The sequence below is a fragment of the Myotis myotis genome, unplaced genomic scaffold (genome assembly GCF_014108235.1).
Source record: "Myotis myotis isolate mMyoMyo1 unplaced genomic scaffold, mMyoMyo1.p scaffold_m19_p_12, whole genome shotgun sequence".
Lineage (NCBI taxonomy): Eukaryota > Metazoa > Chordata > Mammalia > Chiroptera > Vespertilionidae > Myotis > Myotis myotis.
The window spans coordinates 71,936,683-71,945,511 of NW_023416316.1; the positions used below are offsets into that span (position 1 = coordinate 71,936,683).

General features: G+C 47.4%; 1 protein-coding gene across 2 annotated transcripts; it reads left to right on the forward strand.

Moving 5' to 3' along the window:
* The first annotated feature begins 914 nt into the window (after positions 1–914).
* LOC118667634 (cathepsin L1-like) lies at positions 915–4,709 on the forward strand. Of its 2 annotated transcripts, XM_036331398.1 has the most exons (8): positions 915–998; positions 1,526–1,662; positions 1,957–2,079; positions 2,184–2,330; positions 2,525–2,749; positions 3,144–3,306; positions 3,953–4,070; positions 4,429–4,709. In XM_036331398.1, the coding sequence occupies exons 2-8, from the start codon at positions 1,537–1,539 to the stop codon at positions 4,526–4,528; spliced, it is 1,002 nt and encodes a 333-aa protein (XP_036187291.1). In that variant the 5' UTR covers positions 915–998; positions 1,526–1,536; the 3' UTR covers positions 4,529–4,709. The 2 variants fall into 2 exon arrangements, with proteins under 2 accessions (XP_036187291.1, XP_036187292.1); XM_036331399.1 differs by lacking the exons at positions 915–998; positions 1,526–1,662 and adding an exon at positions 1,699–1,865.
* Positions 4,710–8,829: the final 4,120 nt, after the last annotated feature.

An 8,829-nucleotide genomic window follows, 5' to 3' on the forward strand; every position in this document is an offset into this window, starting at 1 on the left:
GCAGGCTCATCCCCAGTAGGGGGCATACGGGAGGCAGCCAATCAATGACTCTCATCATTGATGTTTCTCTCTCTCTCTCCCTCTCCGAAATTAATGAATATATATATATTTTTAAAAATCATTGAAGTAAGTGTCACTAAAGTAAATTTTCTTAAATTAAACTCAGGAAAAGCTCGTTGAGGAAGACATAACAACCCATAACGCAGAGAGTGGGGAGGTAAAAGCAGTTTCTATTTTCCTCCTTTATTAAATCACATTTTTCTGTAAACACCTCCTTTCTGTGGATTTTGAGAGAAGCCTGTGATGGAGAAAATCCCTGCCTGGGGAAGGCAGGACAGAAGCACTGGGAATGCCAGCCTTCCTTGGAGACGCTCCCAGTCTGTCCCCTTTCCTCCGAGGATCTGGGCCTGACCATCGTGTCTGCGTTTTGCTCATGGTCATTCCGCTCGATTCCTCCCGAACCCAGCTGCGCCCACCTGTGAACAGTGAGCACATCTGTCTCGGGCTCTTCCTCCCAGCAGCCCGCCCCGCGGTTTGCTGCGGGACAAGCAGGAACCGCTAGACCAGATGTTACTGTCTCCGCGCCCCGAGATTTTAACCAGGACTAGGACCCGAGCGCACTCGGGGTACCCTGACATTCACTCGGGGCATCCCATCGCTTTTTTTTCGTAAACCACCCTCTGCGCACATAAACTCGGGGTATTTAGTTGATCCTCATAGTGTCCGGCGGCCCCCAGCTCGCCTTCCCCAGAGTCCACTGAGGTAGGTGCCCGCTGCTCTGGGACAAGTTGGGACCTAGCGTCCTCCCGAGTCCCAGCACCCGAAGTCCCGCCCACAGCCGGCTCAGCCAATCCAGGTGCGAGCTGGCGGTGGGGGCGGGCGGGGCCGGGGCGGATCCCCGGGGCCTTAAATGGGCCGCCCAGAGGCCCCAGCCTCGCCCTGGAGATTCCTGGACCTGCTCTTGCCGACTGCTGTTTGCGCAGCTGCTCCCTCCGCAGGTGAGCACGCCCTCCCCCTCCTTCCCCCCCCCCCCCCCCCGCCCGCCTTCAAGCATGCGCCTGGAGCGGCAGGGCCACCCCGAGAACGAGGGCCGCCGCCAGCCTTGGGGGTCGAGGGTGTGGGGGTCCCAGGAGTCGAGGTCCCCAGGTCTGACCGAGCGGACCGCGGGGTGGTGGGGGCCGCTGCTCCCTGCACCAAGTCAGCATCCCCTGGCAGCGGTGGTTGTGTGCGGGGGCTGGGACGGCAGCATGCCTCTTGCAGGGTTGGTCGGCAGCACCTGAGTACCTGACCCTGAGCTGGTTCCCTTGACCCTGAGCTGGTTCCCTGACCCCGGGGGGGCCTTACCCTCTCTAGGCTTGGGAATGGGGGTCTCCGGGCTGTTTTTCTCCACCCACCTCCTTAGCCTTCCTCCACAGTCCTTGTGAACTTACTTGGGAGGGTCAATTACATGTTTTTCTCCAGGTGGCTGTAAGGTCTCAGGGGAAGGATTGGTCTCATCAGAGACCCATTTCTCTTCCCTTCCTAGGTTTTTGAAACATGAATCCTTCACTCCTCCTGACTGCCCTTTGCTTCGGAATAGCCTCCGCTGCTCCAACACTTGATCTCAGCGTAGACGCGCAGTGGAACCGGTGGAAGGCAGCACACGGGAAACTCTATAACGAGGTTGCTAACATCCGAAACGGTCCAGAGGGACCACCCAGAAAACGGTTCTTGCTGTTGGGAGTTTAGAGCGGAGAGTAGCTTCTTGAGACTGGCTCTTAACAGGCCATAACTTCATGGCCCCGTTACTGACACCATGGGGCATGCGTCCCGCTGCCGGGTGCTGGAGAACAGCTCCCAGACGTGGCAAGCCTCCCCTGACAGTGGTTTGTGTTCTTCTGTCTGCAAATCCCCTTGGTGAGGGTAGGTTGGGGTTTCAGTAGAAACGAAGACAACGTGGTATGCGCTTGCCTCTAGAGTGAAGAAGGATGGAGGAGAGCGGTGTGGGAGAAGAATATGAAAGTGATCGAGCTGCACAATTGGGAATACAGCCAAGGGAGACGTAACTTCACCGTGGCGATGAATGCCTTTGGCGACATGGTGAGTGTGGCAATAGAGGCTGCGCTTTTTCTGTGCTTCCTCTCCTCAGTGCTTTACCACAATAATCTCTTCCTTTATGACATTCTGTGTCTTTTTCCTTGAAGACCAGTGAGGAATTCAGGCTGGTGATGAATGGTTTTCAAAACCAGAAGCACAAGAAGGGGGAAATGTTCCAAGAACTGGCCTTAGCTGAGATCCCTCCATCTGTGGATTGGAGAAAGAAAGGCTGTGTAACTCCTGTGAAGGACCAGGTAGGACCGTGTCCAGCAGATCATCTGCTCTCCAGGAAGGAGTACAGCCGTAAAGGCGTTGCTCTCCATGAAGTGGGAGGCCGTGGAACAATGTGCAGTTTGCTATTTTTAAAAACAGTTTCCAGATATAGCGTCTGTTGTCAAAGTCTTGCTATTGGTTTTGTAGAATGAGCACTTTTGAATTTTGTTTTCAGGGTGAGTGTGGTTCTTGTTGGGCTTTTAGTGCAACTGGTGCCCTTGAAGGACAGATGTTCCGGAAAACTGGCAAACTCGTCTCGCTGAGTGAGCAGAACCTGGTGGACTGCTCTCGCGCTCAGGGCAATGAGGGCTGCAGGGGTGGCCTAATGGATAATGCCTTCCAGTACGTCAAGGACAACAAAGGCCTGGACACAGAGGAATCCTATCCATATTATGGAACGGTAATATCATTCTAGCTCTGCTTTTGAGTGTTGAGCACTTCAGAGGCAACACTTACCATATTTAGAATTCACATCTTAGGCTGGAGAATCTGTATCTACAAACAGTTCTCTGTTTAGAGGGACACCGTATAGCTGTTCCTGCTGCCGTGTTACATGAGATTTGCATACCATTCTCTAGATAGGAAAAGTTTCTCATGGCCAGGGAGACTGAGAATATCTCGTTGAATATACACACCAGCTAGTTCTTCAATTTCAAAGCCAACCAATAGCACTTCACCTCCTGGGATGCTTTATAACAAACTTGACTTAGAAATCATTAAACTGCCAATTGTCTGAACTCATGTTCCCCGGGAGGTACGATATAATCACGTCTCTTTCCTTTTACCTTTAAAAGGATGACACTTGCAAATACAAGCCTGAGTTTTCTGCTGCCAATGACACTGGTTTCGTGGACATCCATAAGGACGAGAGGTCCCTTATGAAAGCAGTGGCAAGTGTGGGGCCCATTTCTGTTGCTCTAGATGCAAGCCTTGAGTCCTTCCAGTTCTATGAAAAAGGTGAGGATTTTTCTTTATATAAATTCAGGCAGAAATATTATAAAACCACCCTGACATACAGCAAGACCGACTCTTCAGCATTAGAATTCCATGTAGAATTCCTGGATGTGCGGATTTAACATAGTTGTGCATTCTATACATGTAATATTTGTGCCAGATGTTGTCCATCTGACATGACTTAAACCATATCCCCATGATTTTAAGTGCTTCATAAATATATCAAATGGCTACATAATTTGGCTGATATAGCTTCGTTTACTTTTAAAAAGTTGTTAGACCTTTAAAATATTCCAAGAATTTTGCTACTGAAATGAAAACTGGAAAAAAACCTTGGCTCAAGTAGTTTTGTATTTTGTTTGTTTTCTTAGACTGACATCCTAAAAGTAGAATATGTTCTCAACCAGTGGTCTTTATGCCTCTTGATACGTTGTTTCTGAAAGTGATCGTGGCAACTTGTATTTCTCTTAGTATTACAGGAGGGCCTAACTCCCAGCCTAGATTTTTTAAAAATGTTGTTTTTAAATATTACCTGGATTTATGCACTCTAACTGAATGCTCAGATGCCTCTCTTACTGGTTGACAGGCAAAATTACTGTCAGTTCTTACCTGGAGATCTTCACCCCAGCAATGACTTCTGTTTTCCTAGGCATTTATTATGATCCGGATTGCAGCAGCGAGGACCTGAATCATGGTGTTCTGCTGGTTGGCTATGGCTTTGAAGGAGTAGAAATGGATAACAATAAATATTGGATTGTCAAGAACAGGTATAAAATGCCAGAAATACTTATATTTGATTTTGGAAAGGGAATCCCAAGCTTGCTAGGGCATCGATACCATTTTGGTACCAATGCATTTCTAAATTCGAAAATGTTCTTCATTCTGAAACACTCCTGGCCCCAAGAGTTCTCTTTTTCAATTTCTAATTTTGCAGTTCTGTGAAAGGTTTGGGGATAGAATTATATGCAGGCTTGGAACCAGCCATGAACAAGAACTGTGGTCTCTCCTGCTTCTTTCTGAATTGGTCTGGGCCTCAGGCGCACTGTTTAAGCAACAGGTGTTATTGTTGATAAACATTGATGTGTTTGGTTACTTGTATAAAATGGACACCCTCTCTTCTTTCAGCTGGGGTACAAAGTGGGGCATGGATGGCTACATAAAGATGGCCAAGGATCTGGACAACCACTGTGGGATCGCCTCCATGGCCAGCTATCCTACTGTGTGAGATGGTGGTGATTGAGATGTGATTAAGAACAGAATAACCAGAGGATGAATATTATCTTAAAACTCATCAGAACCCTGGCCGATGTGGGTCAGTGGTTAGAGTGTCAGCCCAAGCACCTGAGGGTCTTGGGTTCAATTTCCAGGCAAGGGCATATACTTGGGTTGCAGGTTTGATCCTGACCCCAGTGAGGGTCTGTGCGGGAGGCAACCAATTGATGTGCCTCTCTCACTTCGATGTGTCTTTCTCTACTCTCTCTCTCTCTACCTCCCTCTCTCCTGTCCATTCTCTCTCTAAAAATAAATAAATAAATAAATATGAAAAAATCCTCAGGTCGGAATTATTACCAACAACAGCAAGAAAACAAATGAACAAACAAAAAACCAAAACCCTGCTCAGACCTGTGGGATAAAACAGTTGAGTCATTGAATATCTAAGCTGTGATTTGAATTCTGCAAGATTTTACACTGGTAAAATGTTCCACTTCAATTATTGTGTTAACAGCTTGTATGATTGACTTGCCTAATAACTTTTGGATTTTTATGTTTAAAAAGGATGTATGCATTTTCATCTTTTAAAATAAAACTTTCAAAATAGAGGTGGAGCTTCTGTTTGTTTTTAAATGGTGAACATTTTGTATAGTTTTTAAATGGTGAACATTTTGTATAGTTTTTAAATGGTGAATATTTTATATAATGGAAAATGTAATTGGGCTCTAGAGCCATAACTGAATGTGCTAGTGGTCCATTAGGAGAAGGGCTGGGGCCTTCTGGCCATTCTCCTTATAACCAGGCAGATCTCAGGTTCGTTGTCCCTTGGCTGTGTCTGAATCAACTCTTGAATGGAGCAAAATTTAACAAATGATCCATAAAGAACAAAAGTAAGTTATTTTAATAAATAAAAAATTCGCATATTAAATAAGAGATGACACATACATAGGATTTCCAGACTAGAAAGGCACTTGAGAGGTCATGGCCATTTGACACAAGATGGTTACAGGCCATCTGAGTGACAGGATGAATGTCACAGGGCCAGTTTCTGAAGCATCTTCTCCAACTGTTCGTAAGACCATGTGGCTACTTTTTCAGTTGAGAAAGGACACAACATAGAGGATTGCCAAGAATGTTTGTCTTTGGGGCCATAAGGGGTGAAGGATGAGCTCCTGGATTTGAGGCTGGGCTTCAAAATTAGTGCTGTGGCCTCAGAGGTGGGTGAGAGGTGAGAGGGTCAAAAGTGATAGTCAGGCCTAATTTATACCTAGCTACCTTATCTCTGAATTTATTTCAAAACAAAACAAAAAAACAGCAACCTAATTCTATATTCTGCAGGCCAAAGAAGCACGTAGTTCCATTTGTTGTCTGTTTCCACTCAAGGAAATATGAAGAGCAGGTGGAAGTACTTAGTTAATAGACCCCCCAATTACTTATGAAGACATGAAGTGTAGGACACTGGGGGACTCGGCCCCAAGGCCTCCAGCAGCCTCTGTCCAAGTCCGTCTGTCCTGGACCCTGTGCCCTGCTGGACCCTCAGTGTGGCCTTCCCTCGAGGCCTTTAAATTTACAACTCTGACCTAAAGTGACAAATGTGCTTAGAGTGAAACTCTGTGGCTTCTGTGGTCAGGCTAACAAGTGTGTTCACAGGAAGATTTGGGAGGCTCCCAAGCTGAACCCCTTTTGCTGTTTGGCACCTATATTGAAACATCTGGAGTCGGTGTGCCCCCACAGTGCCCCAGTCATCACCTGTGGGAGTGACAAGCGGGAGCCGGTGCTTTAGGGAGAGGGAGGCCTGGGCACACCCGCAAGAGGAGGAATCTGACATGAACCCAGGGAGCCAGGCACCGAGACAGGATAGAGGTGGTGTCTGAGCAGAGGCTGGTGGTCAGCATCCCTGCGAAAAGAGAAACCACGTTTAGGGAAAGCGGGGAGGGAGTGAGCTGATTGGGAGATGAGGCTGGGTCCACACGTGGGTTTGACAGACACACGGACCACTGGGAGTGCGGTGAAAAGGCTGTTCCGGTTATCTGTTTCTGTAAAAAACTACCCCAAAACATCGCAGCTTTACAGTAACCATCTTTCCCACTTCCCGTCTGGCTTAGCGGGGTCTTACCACTGGAAGTCTCTCCTGAAGGCCTGAATTGTCTGTAGGTCTGGCGGGGCTCACAGCCAAGTGGACTCACGTGACTGTCCCAGATGCTGCTGACCAGAGCACGTGCACGGGCCACTGCATGGAATGGGCTCCCACAGCGTGGAGACTGCCTCTGAGAGGGCTGCCCCTGGAGGCAGGGTGCCAGGACGCCCAGGGAGGACCTGCAAGGCTACTTAGGACCGTGTCTAGTCCCCAGTGGAGTCTCTGCGGCTGTATTGTAGTTGGGGGTTGTCACAGAGAGAGCCCGGGTTCCAGGGAGGGGGCTGGGGCCAGGTCACTAGCAGAAGAGCATGGGACATGGAAGCTATGGTGGTGGCCATCTTTGGAAAATGCAAACTTGCACATTTCATCTTGAAAAATCCACTGGAAAGGATGTCTTGGGAATGTCATCTTGCTTCACCGTAACAGGTCAGCCTAGGCTGCTGTCCCTGGAATTCCGGAAGTTCACACCAAGATAGAGTGAGACCTCTCAGATTCCAAATGATTAAACACATATAAGGTTTTGTCATTTTTAAAAACATTCATATTTAAACTTGGGGAAAGTTTCAAACTAAATGATGTCTAAATGATTAAACAGATATCAGAAGTTTCTGAAACTTTCAAAGACATATTAACTTGTGAAGAGTTCCAAGCCATAGCTATCATATTTTTAAAATAGGTCAATGAACATAGATTAAATAAAGCTGAAAACAAATTTCAATTACACAAAAGTCTTGTCTGAAACATAAACTTACTATCAGAAGCTGGAAGAGGCAACAGAAGTTTCAGCTTCCACAACCTCAGAGGAAGTATTGCCCCACAGACACTCTCGGTTGGAATTCTAGCCTCAAGACGGTGAGAAGCAAGCCTGTGTGATCAATGGAATGTCAGCCCCGGGCACTGATGCTCCTGTGCACAGCTGGACTGTGTTCTCCTCAGCAGCCCAGGGACCCAGCTGGCCTCAGCCGGTCAGGACCAGCAGGACAAGTCAGACTTGCTGACCATCCAGGCAGGACAAGTAAAAAATCTATCCACTCTAAATGGTTCTCAGCCATGCATTACGTGCAACAAGACCGAGTTTTATTTTGACAAGTTTTCATCTAGTGTCTTAGGATTCCACCGAGCTCAAAATATCTTACCGTCCACAGGGGAATCAAGCAAGACGGGAGACATTTAAGAAACCCAACAGGATGTAGCATGGGCATCACGGGTAGCAGTGAATTTAGGGACCTGTCAAGCAGAAAAAAAGGCACAAGAAGGTTTGGGAATCTTTTGCCTCCTCACGTGTCCTCACTCATCTAAATCTAGCACTGGCTGGGTTCCATACCGGAGACCAAGGATGCCTTATCGAAAAGCATTCTCACTCATCAAAATGCACTTAAGACACACGTTGCCTCTTTACTCTCTGGTCCAGTTTTCACGGGATGACATCAAATGTTTTCTGTTTTTCTGGGTGAGAGAGAAAAGATCATGAGAAACATATGAAAGATACATGGCAATGATGGAAATAGGACTTAATATTAGATACACTCCTCAAAAAGTAGTGGTGACCCAAGATGGCCTGCCTCAGCGTGGGGACTACAGCTGGTCTTTTTGGCACCGAAGTCCTGCCCTTTGACAGGAAGTCCTCTTCTGAGACCATGGCCTCTGGGGTTTGTGCTCTGCCCCTGGGGCGACTCATGGAGGTAGTACTGATTGGCACTTCCACGCTTACCACCATTGTTCTCCCTGAAGTCTTGGGAGCCTTTGTCACATGATGCCATGCTGTCCTGGGTGTCAGTCTCACTTCCAAGAAGAAGATAGGTTCCTGGGGATGAGCTGCATTTCCCAACCGAAAGCCCAGAAAAACAGCCTCCAGCAGAGTTAACCATTTCCCTGCTGGGAACCTTCATTTATCTTCTTCCCACGCAGCTTCCCAGCCATCAGATGCGGATCAGGCCATTCTGAGAGGTGGTGAGATACCAGCAGGGAAGAAGGATGCCTAAAAACTTGAATACAGTATTTTGTAATGTTTTGGAATATTCTTTTACTTTAACTTTGTCTTTTACTTTTTACTTTTACTTTGTCTTGGTATGTGTTTTCTGTGCCCTTCCCTATGGGCTTTCTCCCAGGTGTATACCAGGCTCTTCCCTTTCATCTGAATGTGGCTGAACTGTCACCCTCTCCATGAAGCCTGTCAC